This window comes from Nylanderia fulva, unplaced genomic scaffold, assembly GCF_048542155.1.
Source record: "Nylanderia fulva isolate GAGA-0341 unplaced genomic scaffold, ASM4854215v1 Scaffold43, whole genome shotgun sequence".
In the NCBI taxonomy this organism is placed as follows: domain Eukaryota; kingdom Metazoa; phylum Arthropoda; class Insecta; order Hymenoptera; family Formicidae; genus Nylanderia; species Nylanderia fulva.
The window spans coordinates 180,135-205,000 of record NW_028190510.1 but is presented as its reverse complement, the minus strand read 5'-3'; the positions used below and the strand labels follow the sequence as shown (position 1 = coordinate 205,000).

The following is a 24,866-nucleotide window of genomic DNA, read 5'->3' as shown; positions in this document are numbered from 1 at the left end:
ATTTTTTTATTCAGTGTTTTTCGAATTGCTTGAAGTTTATATAGTATTTTTTTTAAATAAAATATTTACAAAATATTTTGAAAAATATTTAATTTTCGCTTATTTTATCTTAATAGTTTTATGCATAAAATAATCAGACAAATCAATTTGTGTAAAGTCAATAGTTATTTTTAAGAAAATATATTATATATATATATTTTATAAATTAAACTTCGGCTCGTATACAATTAAAATATGTGATATAATAAAAGGCCAACTTAACGAGCTTATATGCTATTAATTGAAAAATTTTTATTTATTAATTTACGTCATACTATACAAAAGTTACGATAAACGTTTCGACTGTACGACAGTCTTTCTCAATATCCTAATAATATGTTAAAAAATTAATTTAGTCATTTCGACATCATAAATAAATACAACAATTATAAGATTATATGACGAACGCAGTACAAAATTCATGATTGTTGGCATGAGTTAGAGCGTCAGATGCTGTTATATTATGTAACGACACTGTGAACAAATTAATATATCCGCTCAAATATTACAATACATTTAGATTTTTAATAAATAGTATTAACTTACTTTTTTGTCAACGAACATAACACCTTTGTTAAAAAATTATTTCTTTTTACTTAACATAATCACAATGTGTACTTTTTTAAAAAACAAATCGATATCTGTATCTTACAATGTCGGCGCGCTGTATATATACCCAATTTTTAAGATGACGTAGACAATTTTTTTAGAATATCATAATAAGAACCGTCAAGACGCTCGGTGTCCTTTTTTAGGTTGATACTGTTGTTTTCTTCTTTAATATATATCATTTCTGATATCAACCTTTTATAATAATTCTTTTCATAATCTAGGATTTTTGTGTCGTTCCAATTGAAATTGTGTGTAAATTTTACAATATGATCAGAAACCACCGAGTGCCTTGCTGAATCTAATCTAATATTATTTTTATGTTTATTTACTCTTGTACCTAATTGTCTTTTTGTCTGTCCTACATATGTAGCATCACAATTATTACACGAAATCTTATATATGACCCCCGAATTATTTTTTTAACATTAATCATAGAGATTTTATTGAGCAATAGTTATCCTCTTGATCTCATTTTCTCAGAAATCAATAATAGACTGAAGTTCCTTATTGTTAATAGATTAAACAAAGAAATGACTCAAGATATAAATAACGAAGTCATAAATAATGACAATAATAAAAAATTCATAGCGATACCTTATATTGAAAGAATCTCGGAACTAGTAGCATCAGAATTAAAGAAATCAAATATAACAGTGGGATACAGATGTCTAAAGAAATTAAACAGAGTCATAAAAACGCAAAAAGACAGAGATAAGCTCCAAAATAATTCGGGGGTCATATATAAGATTTCGTGTAATAATTGTGATGCTACATATGTAGGACAGACAAAAAGACAATTAGGTACAAGAGTAAATAAACATAAAAATAATATTAGATTAGATTCAGCAAGGCACTCGGTGGTTTCTGATCATATTGTAAAATTTACACACAATTTCAATTGGAACGACACAAAAATCCTAGATTATGAAAAGAATTATTATAAAAGGTTGATATCAGAAATGATATATATTAAAGAAGAAAACAACAGTATCAACCTAAAAAAGGACACCGAGCGTCTTGACGGTTCTTATTATGATATTCTAAAAAAATTGTCTACGTCATCTTAAAAATTGGGTATATATACAGCGCGCCGACATTGTAAGATACAGATATCGATTTGTTTTTTAAAAAAGTACACATTGTGATTATGTTAAGTAAAAAGAAATAATTTTTTAACAAAGGTGTTATGTTCGTTGACAAAAAAGTAAGTTAATACTATTTATTAAAAATCTAAATGTATTGTAATATTTGAGCGGATATATTAATTTGTTCACAGTGTCGTTACATAATATAACAGCATCTGACGCTCTAACTCATGCCAACAATCATGAATTTTGTACTGCGTTCGTCATATAATCTTATAATTGTTGTATTTATTTATGATGTCGAAATGACTAAATTAATTTTTTAACATATTATTAGGATATTGAGAAAGACTGTCGTACAGTCGAAACGTTTATCGTAACTTTTGTATAGTATGACGTAAATTAATAAATAAAAATTTTTCAATTAATAGCATATAAGCTCGTTAAGTTGGCCTTTTATTATATCACATATTTTAAATATATTATAATTTGCAACATATTTTTATTTAATTTCATGTATTTTATGTCAAAAAATACTGTATCTTTTTCAAGCCTCGTAATTTAAAAAATATTTAACGGATAAAAACTTTATTATAATGTTTTGAAAAGCTCTTAAAATAAGCTACAAGAGAATATACATAAAAAATTACGGGTTTCCATATAAGAAATTAAAGATGATCTTTATGTGATCTTCAAGCGACTATTTAAGTCAATCAATGGCACCATCTTATGTCTTCCTTCAAGCAACTTTTATCTGAAACGTTTTTCCGTGTCTTCCATATTTTTTGATATATTTGCCTGGTTCCTTTAAAATGGGACAGTCTGTATATGTATATGCATACATACGTACATATACATATACATGTGAGTGTATGTGTGTTTAATTTATTGGATAAAGGGACAGAAGGAATAACATTCATCTACGCTTACAAATCTATAAATTTATGAATTATAAACTCACACAAATCAATTTTATAGATCCATATCTGAATATGTATAGATCTATAAAAATCGAACTTATGTATATAATATCATTCTATTTTTCTTTTTAAACTCATATGTGCATAGTCTGGAAAATACCTTCACGAGTAATTATGTGAATATTTCTATTTTGAATTTTTATACAGATAAAAAAAAATAAAAATTGAAAATTGATGAACCGCCCTCCTTTTCACCTCATTTGGGCCCATTACATACAGGCCCGTTCACGTTCAATTCTTTGTATTTTTGAGCGTGAATCGGATCCATCATTATATTATACTAGTGGCTTACAATATATTCTTTCATCGCAAGAACTTGATGTATAAATAAGAATTTACTAATTAAAATATTTTGCAAAGATTAAGAAATCTCGATTTTCTTTCTTTAAAGAAATTTTAAATCCTAAAATGTTTTACTCATTTTTCATGTTTGTTGCAAAATTTTTCCGATTTTTTCATTTCTCAATTTGCTTTTTTGAAAAAACATGACATCAAATTCCATCGTTCCATAATGCATGTTTATACATATATATTCTAATGGAATTAATGTGTGCATATAAGTATAAATATAATATAAGTGCCCATTATTTTATAATTCTAATTAAAAATTATTTTAAAATCATTATCCATCTAATTTCATTATCTCAAATTTAGTATCATCTCAAAACATTTATAACAAAAACAAAACAATACAAATATACAGGGTGTCCCATAGGAAAATGCTGAAACTAATCAACTATCATTTTTAATGCATGTAGTTATTGAGAAAACAAATAATGTGTTGAGAAGAGGAAAGTTTACCGGTTTTAATGGATATAAATAAAATGTTTATATACCAATTTATTTTATTGATAAAAAGTAATGAAAAAAGTACTGATAATTATTTTAATAATTATTTTATCAATAAAGTAAACTGGTATACAAACATTTATTTATATCCATTAAAAACTGCAGACTTTCCTCTTTCCAACACAATTTTTGTTTTCTCAATAACTGCATGCATTAAAAAGTGACAGCTGATTAATTTCAGCATTTTCTTATAATACACCCTGTATAATCAAGTCTTAATAAAGTACAGATATCATTTCATTTTAGTCGTCACATATTTTGACCATAATAATGCTTTCAAGAATCTTAAAGTTTATAGTAGGAACATAGTTTGCGACACACAGAACTCGAGCTGTTAGTCTCACTTGAATGTTAGCACAAGACACGTTCGAAGACAAAAAAATAAAAATCCCAATGAAAGATCCAGAAATACGGATATCCCAACAAATTATCGCGTTTTCTTAACTATATATAAATCTTTGCTGGATGGATTAATTAAACGCATAAAAAAAAGAAACTAATGCGATAATAATTGAAGTCCGCATTTTTCTTTTCACTTTGAGATATATATATATATACGTATATGTAAATTACCTGTTGCGCTTTCTTCATGCGAGAGGCAGTTCGATTTTCTCGAGCCTGATTCAAATACGGAGCCTTTATCTCGTTCGGAAGAGTTCGCCACTTCTTCGTGATTTGCTTGTACCTGTCGGCCCACACTGCGCAAATTGAAAGCAATACGTTTATGAAATCGATAGAATTAAGACCATTGAATGGAAAAAAGACACATAAGATAATCGACTTCAAAGTTTTTATTAGAGTATTACTTAATGCAATTTTAAAACCAATTTTTTTTTAAAGGTGTAGTAATTTATGTGTCCTTTTTCCATAAATGAGGTAAAATCATAAAAAAGTGATCTCTTTTTTATTTAATTAAATGTAATTAATTATTTAATTAAATAAAATTAATTTATACAACTTTTTTATCTATTGTTTAAAGATTAAAATAAAATAATGTAATATTATAATATATATGCACATATACATATATAATACAATATTGTTACATTAGAGAAGTAAATATGTCCTTTGTATAGTATATACAGGGTGTTCCATAATTCACGAATCACCTTTCATGGGCAGATAGAGCGTGTTAAACTGAATAGAAAATTCATGTATCATTTTGCGATATTCGCAATAATTATTGAGTTATTTATTAAAATATCTAAACGAATAAGCAGGTAGAAAGCATTATTTGATCGAGAGGCGGCGTCATGCAGCGAGCGGCGACCAATGTAGTGGCGCCGAAAAGTAAGATGATACTTTTGATACTAAGCGGCATATAACAAATAAATCATCCGACATGCACACCGAGTCCGGCCTACCGCTTTCTACCCGCTCATTTGTTTAGATATTTTAGTTAATAACTCAATAATTATTGCAAATATCACACAAAATAATACAGGACTTTTCTATTCAGTTTAACACGCTCTATTTGCCCATGAAAGGTGATTCGCGAATTAAGGGGCACCCTGTATAAAAATATATCTGAGTTAAATGGCCTCAATTTCGAATTAGAATTTTGAAGCTTAAAGCTCTGGGCTCCTTAATCATGTTGGCATTGTGACGTCAGAGGCGAGAAAACACACTAAAAATGATTAAATGCCATTTCAAAATAGCATCTAAGAATTTTCAGCGTTTTTTTTCTTTCTCACCTTTGACGTCACAATCTAATATGACCGCAGCGAAGACTCAGGTGCTTGACTTTAATTTTTCTGCCAAAATTTTTTTTTAGATGCCAATGTGTTTCAAAATATTCCAAAACATCGAAACAGACACATTTTCGAAAAATGTCTCATATATGTGTGTGTTTTGTGAAAATTAATCTATTGAAATTGAAAAGCCAGCTTTTGCTCGCTGCAATCTGGTCCAATTTGCATACTTTTCTTGCATACAAATTGCATCAACAGAATATGGAAGAAACAAAGCTTCCTCTATTTTATGCGGAAGTAGAACTTAATTAGGAATTTGCTCCCTCATAATTTCATGACGAAGCCAAAATTGAAAAGCCAGCTTGCTCGCTGCAATCTGTTGCAATTTGCATACTTTTTTTTGCGTACAAATTGCATAAAAAAAATGGTGGAAACTTAATTAGAAATTTGTTTCCTCATAATTTTATGTGGAAACCAAAATTGAGAAGCCAGCTTGCTCGCTGCAATCTGTTGCAATTTACACACTTTTCTTGCATAGAAATTTTTACATCAACGGAAGATGGAAGAAACACTTAAAGGTTCTAATAAAAGTCACAATCAAAGGATGAAAAAAAGAAATATCTATTGAAGGGCATAGATCTGAGGAGTGTCTCGATTGACCACGTTGACATTGACACACAGCCGATCATGGCGGCCGCTGCTCAGCGTATTTTTGCCAACATTAACCAACCCGGGAGGACTTTGTGGCCAATGTCAACGTGGTTAAACGGATCCCACCCCATGGTCTCTCACCCGGAAATTCAGTTTTCCATTCAGGATGATTGAGATTGGCATAGAGCACCATTGACATCGTTGCTCCACCACCCAATGCTTCGTCAGCCTCCATTTTAGGACTGTTTCTTTGATTATATGAGATAGTAGCAGTACCTGATGTCGTATTTCCTTCATCTTCGGAATTTACCCATGGACTAGGTGGCTCTGAAAACGCTGGACTAAATTGTGGACTGCTGCGAAAATTAGAATTGAAAATAAATTAGTATTAAATTGAGATTACATGTATAAAATAGTACAATTTACTATTTGTTTTTGAGGAAGAATATGTAATTTGAAACGAGTAGCTACGTATTTTTTCTTAAAAACAATTATGTGTTTTCTTTACATCAATTGACTTCTCTCATTATGCATAAAAGGGGCATATAAGGTAAAATCATAAAAAATGCATATTTTACAAGATATTTTATATAAAATTATGTCACATTAAAGTATAAAATATCTCGTAAACTATTTATTTTTCCATCATATTACTCTTATAACTTTTTATGTAAAATATTGCGAGGAATCGATTTATGTAAAAAAATATTTAGTGTCTACTCAAATTTTGTAAAAACATTCTTTGAGAATCCCTTGATCTTCTCGATATTTTCGTTCAAAATTTTAAATAAAATAAGAAAATTTGTAGATACAGCTTTTGAAAAATCCCTCTATTGTATACGCTGTTTAATGTTTTTTATTCATACGATTAAAAGTGCAGTTTTTCTAGCATTTATAATAATGATTTACTAATTGTAAAATTAATTTGGAATAATAATAAAGTGTGATATGACCACTATATTTAAATGTTAAACATATAGGTATACAATATAGAATAAAAATATAAAATAAAAAAATAATTTATTATAAATGTCTTAAGAAATATTAATTTGTTTAAATGAATTATTTTAATAAATTATTTTATTATTTTTTTATTTGTTTATTAAATTATTATTAAATTATTTATTAAATAAATAAAGAGTAATTTTATTTAAATATTAAGTACTTATTAAAAAATTGAAGAATTTTCTGTGAAACTTATATAAGATTTTGAAATAGATCAATAATATTTTAATAAAAACTTAAATATTGCAAAGATATGTTAGACATATATTTCTTAAATGTTAAATAAAAATAAAATTATCAAAAAAGCAATTTTAAAAAAGTCCCTGATTAAAATTCCACGAGAATATCCTGATTTTTCAAAATAAAATTCCCTGAGAATAAGATTTTTCTCGGAAGTATACACTATGATACAATGATTCTATTTTAAAAAATGGAGTGACTTCCTTTTGTTCCTTATATAAAAAGACTCCTAATATTTTTTTTCTCCATTAAATTTTCAGGTATCTTGTCCTATTTAATTTTTTAAAAAATTCAAGTTAATAATTCAAGTTAATATATCTAGCAGTGGCAGAGAAAACAACTTGTATTATTTTATGTGGGCCACCTACCTTGTGTATATATATATATATATATATATATATATATATATATCTATATATATAACTATATCTATTTATCCTTACTTGCTATACTCGGAGTGATATGGTGAAGGTGGTGGAAAACTCATCGGAGAGTTTAAGGTTGACTGACCAACTGAGGGCAAGGCTACCAGGTACTTGAGGCCTCGCCAAAGGTATTGCTGGTTGAATACCTATAAAAGAATTTGTTCAATAAAGTAAAATAATTATTAAGTACATATACAATTTTTTATTATAAAATTATTATAAAATACGTGTTTGAGAAAGATAGTCTTTACATATATATAATTTATTTATGCATGTTTTAATTTTTCATTTTTCTGATGTCTTAATCTTAAAAACAATTTAAAATAATAGGAGTTTTTGAAATATTCGACCAAACTAGCAAGTAATAATCGTTTATTAAATTTCACGATGTTTCGACCATATGGTCGTGGTCCTTTTCAAGTGAGAATAAAATAATTTATTACATATATTATTATTATCAACAAAACACTAATATAAAATTCGCAATTGGAAACGAACGTAATACTTACAAGTAAAGTAATAATTAACTCATACAGTAATAATTAATATCAATTTTTAGAGAGAAATATACAAGTCAAAATTAAAATTAAAATTGTAAAATTGTGTAAAATTGAAATTGTGAGACAGCCACAATATATCCCAACAAAGAATCGTCAGATCCTAATGTATTTTAAATGAGATTATTTATACGACCTTAACTATTTTTATTATATATATCGTTTAGACTCTATATTCTTCTGTGAGTTTATATTGTTGTTTAGTTTTTTAATATAAAACATTTCGGCTATCTCTCTCTTTCTTACATGTTTTTCCGTGTGTAAAATGTTAAATCTATTCCAATCAAAATCATGTTCAAATTCAGATCGATGTTTACTTATAACCGAATGTGAACTATGATGTAATTTAATATTATTACAATGTTCACTAATAATTGAGAATTATTTAAAATTTTTCTAATCTTTTCTATTAATTTTGTTTAAAGGATTTATATCACCTAAATTTCCTTTATATCGTTATTACATTCAATTTTTTTATTAGCAATTGCATTTTGTGTATTTTATTTTCATATTAATTCTTTAATGTTCGATAAACCTAAATTTTTATTAATTATTAATATGTTCAGCATTATGTACTTACCAGGATGGGGGGAGGGTGATACTAAGGGGGTAGTAGACGAAGAAGGGTGTGAAGTTTGAGCTTGAACAGAAAACACTGATGATTCTTGAGACTCTTGAGATTCGTCAGTCAAAACGCCTTTAAATATCTCCTCGATATCTTTACTATCCATATTTGGTAATCCTTTAAAAAAAATATGTAACATTATATAAAAATAAATCCTTCTCAAATCTTAAAATGTTATTTTATTTTAATTTATGTCAAACTTGAGAAGGACCCAAACCAAGAGTCGAAACGTCGTCCTTAATTTTATTTGATGTCTAACCAACAATAAAGATATTTTTTTATGCCAGTTGGGTCGTTAAAAATTATTTGATTTATTTTATTAATCACTGGCGGAAAAGAGGATTTGCTGCTTATTATTATACATATAAAAATATATATAAAATACATATATAATATATTTTTATAATATATTATAATTTATTATAGTGTAAGAGGTTTGGGTACGCTCCTCTAAAAAAGCACCTTCAATCCCCAAGAGGACGAATAAAATTATCTATCTATCTATATTATAATTTATTATATTATTTATTATATTTTTATTATATATAATAAAAATATAATAAATTTATTATAAATAATATAATTTGTAATATATTTGTTATATTAATATTATGCATTATTACAGTTATAATATATTACAATTATATTTATAATTAAAATATATAATATATAAAAAAATAATATATAAAAATAATTGTATTAATATAGCATCATAATGTTTTACATAATTTTTCTAATTTAAAAATTAAATTTTTAATTTATAAGATCTTACCTGTGTCTCTGACCATCGCTTCCAAATTGAAATGTGGACTCAAAATCTCTGTCAATTCATCCTTATTTCCACCCTGAGTATCATCCAACTCGTCCACCAACGCTTCACTAGCTTTCGCCAAAGTGTCTTCGTCGTTTTCATTCATTATTGTATTTACTAGATCACTATCCAATAAATCTCCAGAAATTGGTAAAATATCACCAAGTGCCTCGGTATCGCTACCATCATCCTCCACAATCTCTTCCCGTTTGATTTGTTCTTGACCCTTCTCGTCTTCCTTTTCCTGCTTTGCCTTAATTTGCTCCATTGCCTTCAATTCGTCTTGCGATAACTGAATTGTGTTAGCGTTCCCGGGAGTTTTGCGCTCCTCTTCGGACTCGCTGCTGCTTTCGAGATCCTTCTCCTTCGTCGTATCCATCAAATCCTTCCCGAAGAACGCTTCTTGCATATAAAGGGGAAAACATTCTGCCAGTTTCGTCTTCGGTTTCCTCCTCTGAGGTTTCCTCCGCGGTTTATCATCCCCCATTCCGACTCCCATCGAAGACTCCCCGGACTTCTCCGCGTCCCCTTCCTCCTCCTTATCCTTCCTCGTGCCCCTTAATCTAACAACGAATCCCCCGATTCCCAATTTCTGCAGGTTTCTCTGACGTTTTCTTCGCAAAACGGGAAGGCCGCTCTCTGAAGTGCAAATACTGAAGCCTTCAGGGGGCGGCTGATTCCATACCATACCCTCCTTCAGCACCGTTTCCGGCTCGTCCTTCACGTCCATCAGCTCCATCTTGTTATTCTCCTCCAAAGAATTGTCTAAACTACCCCCGGCCACGACGGACTCGATGGTCGCCATAATATCCGCCTCTTTGTCCACCACCGGGAGCAGCTTCCTTCTCTTCTTCCGAGTTTGCTGATGCTCCGCGGTCAAGGATTTAATATGATTCATTCCAGCTTCGGAAAGGTAGACTCCGTCCAATAGATACTGCTGCGTAGACGACGATTTGAACATTTCCGGACTGCGGTTCTGCGGGGGCGGGGACAACCTGGCAAACTTTGGAAGCGGCTTCGACAACAAATGAGGCGGCGGAACATCCCTCGGACGACAGAGCAGGCAGATGTAACCCTCCGCGGCGCAACGCTCGGCCTCCATCTCATTCTTAATCGAGTCGCAGCTGCAGTGAAGCCATCTCTCGCACTGGACGCACTGAATGATGAGGTCGCCCTCCTGATAAGCCTCCTGGCACACTATGCAGGCGGTATGGGAAGCGCAAGGTCCACACTGAGTGTAGCTCTTCTGCCAGGATGAATTTACGCCGGGATTATTCGAGCCGCAGGTCTGGCATTGCGCGCACCACTTGCATTTCCAGGTGCCGTGCGGCACGTGATCCAACGGCGGGTCGATGCAGTAAATGTGGTAGCTGATGTCGCAGTCGTCGCAGAGGATTAATCGAGCCTCGTCATTTCGCTCGCCGCAACCTGGAAAAATTAGAAAATAATTATATTAGGCTTGACGGATTTATTCTTCAAATTTTTTAGGTGTCACCAACACTTTGGATGTCTTCCGCAGAGAAAGTTGCTTTACAATTGTTGTAAAATTCACGAGTCTGATTGGTGTAGGCTTGAGGCTCTTGGATGCTCACCATGTCAGATCGTGACGTCAGAGGCGAGAAGGTATACGCTAAAAATTCTTAGATGCCATTTCGAAATAAAATGATATTTCGACGAAAAGCCAGAAGCCTTGATCTTGCATGAATTCAGTTTTCTTAGGATTTGGAAAAAATATTGCTAAGAAAAACTATGTTGCAAATTGTATACATTTTCTTAAAAATATCTGCGTTTTCTGTACATTAATTAATTTGTCTAATGATTTTAAAGTATAAAAGAGTATTAAAATATGATTACACTAAATATTTAAAAGATATTTTATATTTTATATAAAAATACTGTAAATTTTAAGCATTTATAATATAACTTTCGTTTAAAATATTTGTTTCAAAAAACTTATTTTCGAGATATTTAATTATTATAGAACTTTTAGAACACCCTATATGGCACATATATACCGGGTGTTTTAAAAATGCACAAGCAAAATTTAGGAAAATATTCCTTACACTAAAGGATGAAAAAATGTTATACGAACATGGGTGTAGAAATTCCTTTTTTCAGGAATTAGTTTTTTTAGGAGTTAATTTTTTATATTGATATTATTAAGTAATTTTATCAAATGAATATGTGGAATACATTTAATTAACTATTTTTTAAGGTTTTAAATCGTGTTTTGTACAATTAAAAGCCAAATACTATTTATTATTCACATTGAAATGTGGCAACGATACATTTCAGTTTCAATAACTGCTGGTAGAACTAGATAGTGAGAGATAACTCTGAAACGTCAGAACGCGACCACGCGGACCATTATAAATCTATTTTAGTTTTAGTGTTCTCAAAAAATGAAAAGGTGGAAGTGAAAACTACAAATATAAAAACAGTATAATCGGCGTTTAAAACAAGTAGAAAATGGAAAGCGGCCATTCATCAGGGCCGACTAACACGCCACGTTGTCGTTTTTCGAATTGTGCTCGATAGCTTTACGCGAAACAGCTACAACGTGCTGTTTTATTTTTACAATTTTTGATAACTATGTAGACAAATCATTTCAGTTTTTCTCACGTCCTTCGTAAATGTGTAACCAATTATTTGCAACTATTTTTATTAAATTCTCATCATTTGTAACATGCTTTTGAGAGTTAAATTACAAGGTATGTAACATTTTAGCTATGTCGGCCACGTGCAAGAGAGAAAAGTATAACTTCAATAATTAATTACTCGAGAACCGTGCAGACAATTGCCTTCATCTTTGGCATGAATGACAGATTCTCATAGACGAATATCTCCCATAAATTTAGATTCTTATCATTTTGATTTGAGCACCCTCCTTAAGCCATTATTAAGTGTAAACAAGTAACCATAACATTAAAGGTCAATATTTATCTGACAGATAAGGTTACTACCTCATTTAGCTGTAACGTCGCATACTCAGAAAAGAAGCTCTAACTTCTGAAAAGAGTTTCCGTACTCATGTTCATATAACATCTTTTCATCCCTTAGGTGTAAAGAATACCTCCCTAAATTTTTTTATAACACCCTATATATATAAAACACAAATCTATACCTTCTATCGAAATTTCATAAATTATTTTCATATAAAAAATGTTAATGTTTAATTACGTCATAATAATATAATCTTAATTTTTATATTTATCAATATATAGTGTCCACATTTTTGTTAGAAGCATTAGAAATATTTAATATTTTAATTATCACTTATTTATAATTAATTATAATTATAATGATATATAATTACAATTATAATTATAATTATAATAAATATAATTATAATTATAATAATATATATAAATACAATTATAATACGTATAATTATAATTACAATGAAAATAATTATAATAAATTTTATAATTAATATAGTTTAATTAATTTTCCAATACCTTCGCAGACGGTGCAATCGAGGCATCGCCAGCCCTTCTGCAAGATGACTTTGGTGACTTTCACACTAGCGCAGTATGGATGATAGCATTGACCGCACTGTGCGCACGCGATCAAGCAACCTTCTGAATCAATGCCGATCGCGCCGCACATCACACAAATATCCTGCGTCAGGACAAATTTATCCTTGGCGGAGCAGAGGATTAGCTTGTTCTCCCCCCCAGGCTCCTCTTCCTTTGATGCGGAGGAATCTAATACAGGACTCTGTAACAGTTGAAAAAAAGAAATTAATTTCTTGTTTTTTATAAAAAATAATAGATTTGAAAATATTTACTAAATAGCTAAATTAAAAATTCAGTATTATTCTATTATTAAAATATTTAAAAACTATAATTTTAATATTAAAAAATTCTATTATTATACAGGACTCTGCGATAATTGAAAAAAAAAAAATTATTATTAATTTTCAAAAAATAATAAATTTAAAAATGTTTATTAAATAGCTAAATATACGTATTATATACAATAAATTAAAAATTCAGTATTAAATTTCAGATTATTAAAATATTTAAAACTTATAATTCTACTATTAAAAAATTCTATTATTATACAGAATTCTGCAACAACAACAATAAAAAATAAAAAAATATAAAAAATAAAAAAAAAATAAAAAAAAAAAAACGATTTATTATTTATAGAAAATTTAAAAAGACAAAAAAATACACGTGTAAAAAGTTTTCTTCGTAATCCTTTTTGGACCCAATATCATGACTTGCGGCAATAAACTGAGATTTGTACAAAGTAGGAAGAAAAAGAATATAAATATGGCAGTGAACCCGTGCTGCCATCTATAATTATGGCAAGAACAATAAATTCCATTTTCAATTCGATTGATTATACATTCTATTCATAAAATATTTAAAAACTATAATTTTATTATTAAAAAATTATGTTATTATATAAGACGCAACAGTTAAAAAAAAATAAAAAAATAATTTATTATTTATTTACAGAAAATAATAAATTTAAAAATATTAATTAAATAGCTAAATATATTAATAAAATATTTCAAAACTATATAATTTTACTTTAAAAAATTATATTATTACTATTAATATAAAATGATATTGCAATAATAATATTAAATGTATGCAAAATTATTTCCAATAAATTTGAGAAAAAAAATACAATATAAAATACTTATTAATAAATCAATTTCTTATCGACAAATACAATGATTTTTTTTCGAGTAATACTACAAAACTCATAAAATAGAGTGTTAAATTCAATAAAAATCCTTTAACATATAAATGTACAGGGTGTCTCATAGGACATTGCTGAAACTAATCAGCTGTCGTTTTTTAATGCATACAGTTATTGAGAATTGTGTTGAAAAGAGGAAAGTCTACAATTTTTAATGGATATAAATAAAATAAAATGTTTGTATACCAGTTTATTTTATTGAAAAACAATAATGAAAAAATGTTAATAATCACATATGTAAGCTAATGATAAATATTTTCGAAATGTGTATTATTTGAATTTGTACAAAATTCTGTTCTTTTACGAAAACTCGTAAAAACTTTTTCTGACATGTCATTTTTAATATTATTGATGATACTTTTAATAGATGCTATTAAATCTGACACTGTTGAAAATATTTATCATTAGTTTATGTGATTTTATTAGCACTTTTTTCATTACTTTTTATCAATAAAATAAACTAATATATACACATTTTATTTCTCCTTTCTAAAAAAGGCATATTATTTATTTTGTCCTCGCTTTTCCGCAATGTAAAATGAGGTAATACATAATAGAAATTTAGGAATTAAAATTATCTCTTTTTAAAAAGGGAATTAAAATTATCTCTTTTTAAAAAGGGCATTCTTGCAAGTATTGTTGCCGCTTTTCTGTGGTTCTGATTGTTTCGCTTTGTTGTTAAATTGAAAGTATCAAGCAACTGTCACTCAAAGATTAACAATTTGACAGTTATAAAATAAAAAGAAACATAATACAAATAGCGCGCGCAAAGCGCGCGTTGTGTTGTCTAGTATATATCCAAACTGCAGACTTTCCTCTTTCGAACACAATTTTTGTTTTCTCAATAACTGCATGTATTAAAAAAAATGATAGCCGATTAGTTTCAGCAATTTCCTATGAGACACCCTGTATATACAGGGTGTATACTCAAATCTGAGCAATAAATTTCCTGAGAATTCCATGATTTTCCAGGTACTTTTGTTCAAAATTCCAGGTAAAACTAAAGTATTTTAAATAATATTTAAAATACAATTTTGAAATAATTTGTTGTGCATAATTTTTTAAATATAAACGAAGTATTTTTTAAATATAACAATGTAATATAGTATTGTATTATAATAAAATATATTTTCATAAATATACTTTAGATAAAACTAATAAATTTTATATTCTTTAAAACTAGATTTTAAAATCAAAGGAGCAATTTTTTTAAAATTCCCTAAGTTCAAATCAAATTCCAGGATTTTTCAAGGTAGAACAAAATTCCCTGAGAATTCCAGGTTTTTTCAGGAGTATACACCCTGTCATATTTTATATCTCAAGTTCTCCATATACCTGCAAGCCCACTTCGGGCAGCCCGAAGAGTCCCCTCATTTTCGCCTTCGGTCCTCTCTTCCTACCGAACTCTGTCATCTTCTGCCTCTTTTGGTAGCCCAACTTACCAATTCCCTTAGGCCTACCGAGAATTCCACCGCTAATCCCCAATCTCTTCTTCGCAATTTTCGTGGCGCAAAACGGCTTTCCCTTCCCTAATCCGACCGAGTAAAGCGCCTCTTCGGAACTACCGCCCTGATAATCCAATTCGGATGATTCGCCGTCGAGGCTCTCTTGAGAAGCGCTTAGATTTAAATCGCCCTCGTCGAAGCTGTCCTTCCGTCTGGCTACCATGGCCATGTTCTTACAGTGAAGGCAGATGTATTCGTAATCGGGTTTTGCTTCTTTGCGCTGCTGATAGGTGAGCGGATCGGCTTCGGAGTCGCACGTGCCATGTACAAACTTCTTGCAGGAATAACATTGTACCATCTCGCGATACGCTGCGGCTCTGCAAATAGCAATAAATAAATAAATAAATAAATAATAAATAACATACATTTACAAAATATTTAATAGCTAAAAAAATATCGATATCTTAATATAACATATCTAATGTAGTATCAAAATATATAAATCCTATAATAAAATTACATATCATATATGAAATTAATAAATTGTCTATTAATATCTCAAGATATATTAATTACATCTGAGAATATGTATTTTATATACAATTATATTTATCAAAATTTGTCTAGCATGTATAAATAATTTTAGTTTAAAAAAATATTGAATTACCTATAGGCCTTTCTGCACAGCGGGCAAGAAAAACCTTTATTGCGCTGCTGGTAACACGAATCACACACAGTATAATGAGAATGCCATCTGGAAGAGAGTCCGGCTCCGGGAGTACGTGAACCGCAATCGGTGCACACGCGACAACATTTACATTTCCAGCCATATTTCGGAATGGAAGTGACGATAGGTCGCAGACAGCCGGGGTGATAAGCTTTGTCACATCGTTCACATAGCATCACCTGCATTCATTATACATATATACATATATATTATAAAAATTATTTTATAATAATATTAATAAAAACATTACAATCATGTGCAATTACAATTATGTGAAATATATATAATAAAATTATGAAATATATATAAATATAGTAATCTTTAAAAATTTTAATAGACTAAAAAAATAATTAGCTAAAAAAATCAAATATTTCAACATTTTAATTTAAACTACATATTGTAATTAAATTAGTTTGATATAAAGAATTAAAGTTAATTTATTAAATAATAAATAAAACTTAAAAAAACAATAAAATCCTTTAAATATATTTAATCTCTAATTAAATAATTAAGTAATTTCTAATTTTAGTATTAACCAATTCTAATACTTTTTCAGAAAATAAAGAATTTACTAGTAACTTTTAAAAATTTCTTTAGTTATCTATTTAATATTAATTTAATTGTATAAGAATTGTAATTTGAAAGCATATTAGCGTGTAAAAAGCACATTTTTCTTTTTAAATATCTATTTAATACATTATTTTAATTTAAAATATTTAAAAAATGTTCAGCAATTGTTTTTCCACTAATAGTAATAGTTTTAATAATAATAAACTCATTAATAGTTTACTAAATGCGTTAAAAATTTTCAAAATAAAAACAATCACAGTATCAATTACTACTTTTTACAAATTAAATTCTTTTTTATATTATAACCGTAATTGAAATTTTCTATAAAATTTTCAATAAACTACTGTAATATAAAAATCATATTATATATATATATATATATATATATATATATATATATATATATATATAATAAAATATTTAAAAATTTTCTTCTCGTATAATTGCATTCTGCAATTTTAAAAGATTTCAGCGTATATTTTTTTCCTTTATGATTTATGATATTTGTAACCTTAGAGACATCCTCAGGTTGTCGACAGACTTGACAGACGCGACAGGACGCACACTGCCATCCAGCACGTACTCCAGGCAGCAATGCTAAGCCGACGCAGCTGCCGTGGTAATGCTGGCCGCATACAGAACACATCACTAAATTTGATACATCGCCCATTCCATAACATTGCACACACGTCACTTCCCCATTCACTGCAAATGCAAGATTTAATGAATTAATTATAAATTAATAATTACAAGATTATAAATTAAGGCTCCTGAATCCTCGCCACGGCTATGTTAGATTGTGACGTCAGAGGCAAGAAAGCGCATGCTGAAAATTCTTAGATGTCACTTTTAAATGAAAAGATATTTTGATAAAACGCTATTTCAGATGACTTTAGCACACTTTTAAAATACCTGGAGAATATGAAATATATATAAATATAGTAATAAATCTTAAAAAATTATAATAAATTTAAAAAAATCAAGTATTAAAATTTTTAAACTACATTATGTAATTAAATTAGTCTGATATAAAAAATTAAAGTTAGATATTAATTTATTAAATAATACTTTAAAATTACTTAATTAAATAAAACTTTGAAAAAATAATAAAATTCTTTTAATATAGAACTATAACATGGTTGGCGAGAAGCCAGGAACCTTAATAAGTAATTTTTATTATGAATCTTTTTCTTTTTTCAGATTTTCTTCTTATGCTACTCAGTGATATTAGAATAATAAAAATTGCCTGAATTTATTTAAATAATTTTTATATGTAACAATAACATTTTTCTGCTATTTATTAGTTATGTTATCACTTTAATAATTTTTTCATTTTTATCTTTACTTAAATTTATTGAAGATTAAATAATAAAAATAAAATTTTTATGTTTACACTGCTCAGAAATGAAGAACTTACGCAAAAGCGGAACTTGACCGAGATGCTGGCTGCAAAAAAGTGACAGACTCTTCGTATCCTGAAAGCAACTATTGGCTGCTGCACACGGGAAATGAAAATAACGATTGCACGACGCCACCTATGGAATCGCAATAGATTATTATCAAGAAACTGTAATTATGTGTAAATACTTTAAAATAGTATAAGAAAATAATCGCGAAATTTTTAATTTTAATTTTTATAATTATAATTAATATTATATGTAATTTTTAATAAATATAATTACTATTTATATTTTTTTCTATATTATATTAAATACATATATTAAAATATATTATATTAAATCTCACAATTATATTTCATATTAATAACTTATTACTGATGATATGATAATGACTAAGTTAAAAAAAACTTACTTTGCAAGGAATTCCAGCACCAAAGTGTGAACAGTAGGCGCAACGTCTGCAAGAAGCTTGCAAGACGGCGCGACACGTCACTTCTGGTGCCAAATCTTGACTGTTACTGGACCAAATAATACACGATTGATGAACGTAATAATAGCCGGTTAGTGGCTCAAACAGAGCTCCAACTTCTGGCTCTTCCGAATAACCCACGATTGTGAGTTCTTCTACCGGTTCCGTAAAATTTGTTAGACTAGTATTCCTATGAAAAGAAAATTATGTAAATGTGAACTTTTACATTTTAATTTATCTGTGGATTCTTTGTAAGCAACCGACACTGCTTACATACTTTTTAGCATTAAAGATATATATATATAAATATATATATATATATATATATGTATATATTATTTTTAGTATAAAATATAATATGAATAATCCATATAGATATTTAATATTAATATAATATTATATAATTAATTATAATATATTATTTATTATAATAATAAATATAATATAGTATTGAATTTATAATATTAATATGTAATATTAATATAATTCTCGCACACCTGCATTTGGCCAGGCTCTTCTGTCTACGACAGGTCACAGCGACTCCAGGTCCAGCCGCACGTGGACTTTTATCTCCGGCGACAGTAATGTCAATAAGACGATCGGTAGTTGTTTCATCCCGGTTTGTTGACTTTTCGGGAGTAAAGCCCGGCGGACAAGTTAGGCGCAAAAGTTCACCTTGGCCCAGCTGACTCCTCTCGCCTAAATTACATAATGCGCATGCCTTGCCCGGCCTGAAAATATTTATAATTGTGATTTAAGTATGAATTATAAAAATTACAAATATTAATTATAAAATTATAAATAAAAATTATAAATATTAATTATAAAATTATAATATTAAAATACTTAAGGCTCTTGGATCCTCGCCGCTTCCATATTAGATTGTGGCGTCAGAGACGAGCAAGCACACGCTGAACATTCATAGATGTCATTTTTAAATGAAAAGCTATTTCGTTCTCTGACATCACAATTCTATCGGCGAGAAGCCGGGAACCTTAAATTTACATTAGGTTCTTGTTTTTTAGAAAACTTTATTGAAAAATTTTTCCATATTTAACTTAAAGAGATGCTTATATTGCAAAATATTAATAAAGAATGCTTTTTTGAGAATAAAATTATATGCAAATAATTGTAAAAAAAGTTATAAGTTCTGGAACAGTGTAAAATTAATACTTAAACTTTCATGGAATAATTGAAGAGTTACGCGGAGTTTTTTTTACCATTGTTCAGGAAAATAAGGAGGCTCCTCAGGTGCCGGCATCGACCTGTCAGTAATATTCCCTCCCGATTCTCCATTACCGTCGATACTGGGATCGTCCATTCCACTGGTGCGTAAAGGGCTTGGCGACTCTGAATGTGTATCATCGTCTTTGCTTTTGGTACGACGCGGTATACCTCTTGCATATCCTAGTCTATAAATAAAAATATATTATAAAATAATTTATATATGTATGTGTGCCTATTAAAATCATATATACAGGGTGTGTGTCCCATAGGAAGTTGCTGAAACTAATCAACTGTCATTTTTTTAATGCGTGCAATTATTGAGAAAACAGAAATTGTGTTGAAAAGTCTGCAGTTTTTAATAAATATAAATAAATATATTTAATAATAAATAAAATGTTTGTATATCGGTTTATTTTGAAAAAAATAATTATTAAAAAAAAAAATTATTAAAAAAATTACAGTTGATTAGTTTCAGCAATTTCCTATGGAACACCCTGTATAATTGATGTACATACGCAGCGTCAGCAATAATTATAATAATTGAACACAAACCCTTTGCCTCTGGCACCACCTCTTCCAAAAGGTCTTCTGTTAGCACCTCCACGAGTGATACCAAGCGGTCGCTCTTTCCGAGGTCTACCAGGTCCGCGACGAATGTTCAAAGGTTTTCCACCAGGCAATGGAAATTTCTGATACCTCAATGGATCGTGAAAAGCCTCATCTGGTGTGACTAATAAAAGAAAAAAATAAATAAATATCAACATAAATGTAAACTAAAAAACATATTAAATAAAAGTACAAGAAATAATTTAAAAAGATTAATAAAAGAGCACATATTTAATTTCTGTGAGTTCCATATATATTTATATTTATATTCAATGTACTAATATATATTATTATTAAAAAACTAAAATGTAATAGTTTAGGTTTTTATTAATAATAAATCTAATATAAATAAATATTTTAACAATTCAATCCACATTTATATGTATTATATATAATAAAATGTAATAAAATGAACATATGTAATAAAATAAATTTAAGATTATTTTTAAAATATAATATTTAAGATCACATTTTCTAAATTTTAGTTTAAAACAAAATTAATAAACTATAATTTAATCTGAAAAGTAATAGAAAAACATAGCTTAAACTGAAAGAAAAAATAAATTATAATAAAATTAGTTTATAAAAGTTTATATTATTAATTAATATTTATAATAATAATCTATTTATTTTTAAATTACTAATTTTTTTATTTTTCAATCAAACTTTTTCATTTTATGTTTTTCTAATTTGAAAATTCAAATGCTTTTATTTAATCATTTTATATATAGTATATATATATACTATATATATATAACTTTATATTAGTTTAATAAATAATTCTTACAAGTTTGTAACGCTTCTTATTCTAAAAATAGCAAAAGAAAAAGAGAACATAACAATATTGAAATGGTTAATTTGCAGGTACTAATTGTTACCAGGAGTTGTCGGAGTAGTTTGTCCGAGCAATTGGTCCAAGTTAGCTGGAGATATTGGAATCCCTGTAGTCTCTTCATCCTCATCTTCGCCTTCGGAAGCCTCGTCCAACTCCATTTCTTCCTCACCCTCAAGACGTACTTCATCATCCATGGCACTTCTCTCGCTCTCTCTCTCTCTCTCTCTCTCTCTCTTTCTTTCGCTCACTTTATCTCTGTCTCTCCACCAGCTTTATGTTATACTGATCTGAAAGAAATACATAAAAAAGTTATATAATGTTCCAATAGAAAACTTATCACATTGCACCATATAAAATTCCACTTCAATTCTGGCAAATAAATTAGAATAAATTTTCTTAATGTAACAAAAAAATCTCTCCATTACAAAATATTCACAAAAATACCATAAAAAATACTTTGTCTAAATATCACATCAACAAAATTGAAAAAAAAATCTCAACAAAAATAAGTGCTCCTTCTTTTTGGAAAAAAATACATGAAAAAATTATACAATGTGTTACGACACAACTTATCACATTGCACCATACAAAAGAACTCTACTTCAATTCCGATAAATAAATTAGAATAAATTTTAACTCTCAATACAACAAAAGAGCACAATAAATCCCTCAATTATAAAACATCACAAAATATCACATCAACAAAGTCAAAAGGAAATCTCAACAAAAATAGGTGCTCCTTCTCGGTGGAAATACATAAAAAAAATGATACAATGTTACAAAACAAATCTTATCACATTGCACCATACAAAAGTACTCTACTTCAATTTTGGTAAATAAATTAGAATAAATTTGAACTCACAATATACCAAAAAAATCCCTCAATTACAAAACACTCACAGAATTATAAAAACTACTTTGTCCAAAATATCACACCAACAAAGTCGAAGGAAAATCTCAAGAAAAATCGGTGCTCCACCCTGGTGTCAAATAATTAAATACAACATCCTCTGACAATCCTCATATACATATATATATAAAAAATAAAATTCGAGGCATCGGATTTCTTCCTCCGATCACGAAACCTGAGGTTTCTCCGGGAGCCCCGGGGAGGACGAGAGGGGGAGGAAGGAGGCTCTCGGCGTCGATGAAGATGACGATGAGGACGAGGAACAGGACGGCGTTCGCCATTACTACGTAAACACGGGAGAGCCGTCAGGGCGCGCCGCGCCGCGCCGCCTGCCCTTGGCGGGTCGCCCTCGGCGCCGAGCGGCGTCGGGCACCACGTACCTGCCGGGAGAGACTCAACGCCGCTGGTGAGGCGCTGACCTGGGCGTCATGGTGGAATCGACGGCGGACTGCTGGTGATCCTCGCGGCGGCCAGCCAGCCAGGTAAACATGTTGCAGCCAGGGCGAGCGAACCGATGATGGTGTGAAAAAAATGCTACATACACATACACAGAGACGAAGGAGGGTGTACGCGGACGAGGATCTCTCTCTCTCTCCCTCTCGCGCTCTCTCTCGCACTCTGGGCGAACGGAAGAGCACGGTTGCCGGAACGCGAACTAACACACTAGAGGATCGCGGAGAGAAACGGATATGGGTGGACAGATCTGTCGCGAAGTGGAGTTTCCCTGGAATTCCCTAGGAATTTGTTCTAGGGAAGATCCCGAGGGAGAGAGTTCATTGGGGAACGGAGCGAGGACAAGCCAATCGCGTTCGGGTATTCCCGATGACGTCATAGGATGATAGGAACTGCGATTGGTCGAGTCTGATTGGTTGGCGAAGTCACGTGATCGTGACGTCATTTGGTTTCTTATCTATTTGAATGTCAGAGAAAGATTAATCTGGAATAATCGGTTGGGTAAGTTAATTTTTATAAACCAAGTTATTTTTTTAAACCAATTTAAAGTTAGTTGCTTATAAAATTAATTTTGTATAAACAAAATATTAACTCGGTTAAAGTTAAAACTATAAATTTGATAATTATTAAGTTTAGCTACGTTAAATTAAATAACTGAAGTTAAATGAAAAGTTAATTTTTAAAAACATTATTATTTATATTAAACTAGAATTTTGTTTGTTAATTCTTTTAAAATTTATAATAACAAATGACAAAGAGATTTTGATTTTTATGTAGAAATACATTTTTAGGTAATTATACAGTTGATGGCAAATGAATATAAAAATGAATACTACAATACATATTTCAATTAAAAAATATAATGCGTTTATAAAAAAATAATGGTATTCAGAGATCAAAAAAATTTAACTTAGAAAAAAGTTAATAAAGTTAAAAATTCATACATTTTTAAATGACTAACCTAAGTTAAAAGTTATCAACTTTTTAACTTCTTCTTTAACTTGTAACTAATTAACTATTACCCAACCCTGATAATTTTTATAATTTTGTGCAATATATATATTCAACTATTACACTCTGTTCAACAAGAAATGACTTTCTTTCAAACATCGGTTGGAATAACCCAAGTAGCAAACTGACATCAGTTTGCTATTTGGGAAGATTATAGTTTTTTATAATTTTTTGGATGCTGAGTATGAATCTGGTTTCCAAATTGCTCCATTATGTTACAATTTTGAGAAATTTCTTATTAAAGTTATAACAAAAGACTATTTTCACAAACTTCATCATGTATTATATACCTATACAATATGTAACGAAAGTTTTATTGCAATCAAAATCAAAGAAGTTTTATTGCAATTAAAATAAAATATGTTGTTAAGACTTTTAACCCTTAAAAGGAATTTTTGGTATTAGTTGTGATTATTTAATATAATAATATTTGTACAACATTGCTGCAATATTTGTAATATGACGCAATATTGAAATAATATCCATAGTTAAATATGAGCTGTGTTGCGGAAGTATAGTTATGACTTATAATATTATTTGATGGATAAGAACATTAATATTTAAAAAAGTTCTATTGTTAGTATACATGTATACTCTATTAGAATTTGTATCATTATATTTTTTAATATTCTATATTAGAAATTAAGTGATGAGTCAGAAGTTTAAATTACATTAAAAACTATCCATATAAATACATATAGAAATTAAGTGGATTCTGGAATCGATAAAGACAATTTGGTTATTTTAATATATTTCATAATAAAGAGTTACTATGTGCTGTAGAATAATGTATATTTTATTTTACAATCAAGAGATAAAAAGTATACATTGTATGCAAATATATGAATTTTACATTAAGTATATGTATAGTTAGACATTTTATTGATATAATTATATATATAATAGATTCTATATATATATATA

The 24,866-nt window shown here is 29.1% G+C and overlaps 1 protein-coding gene across 1 annotated transcript in view; it reads right to left on the bottom strand.

The window, feature by feature from the left end:
• Positions 1-23,163, bottom strand: part of LOC114937742 (uncharacterized) — a 59,786-nt gene extending 36,623 nt beyond the window's left edge. Inside the window, 17 exon segments of the mRNA XM_085486434.1 lie at positions 4,139-4,263; positions 6,049-6,263; positions 7,596-7,678; positions 7,680-7,723; positions 8,715-8,876; positions 9,532-10,998; positions 13,029-13,290; positions 15,625-16,111; positions 16,402-16,640; positions 17,543-17,736; positions 18,449-18,566; positions 18,844-19,090; positions 19,398-19,631; positions 20,121-20,312; positions 20,680-20,857; positions 21,612-21,855; positions 22,859-23,163. Coding sequence (XP_085342560.1) covers positions 4,139-4,263; positions 6,049-6,263; positions 7,596-7,678; positions 7,680-7,723; positions 8,715-8,876; positions 9,532-10,998; positions 13,029-13,290; positions 15,625-16,111; positions 16,402-16,640; positions 17,543-17,736; positions 18,449-18,566; positions 18,844-19,090; positions 19,398-19,631; positions 20,121-20,312; positions 20,680-20,857; positions 21,612-21,762 — 4,398 coding nt within the window. The 5' untranslated portion in view covers positions 21,763-21,855; positions 22,859-23,163.
• Positions 23,164-24,866: the final 1,703 nt, after the last annotated feature.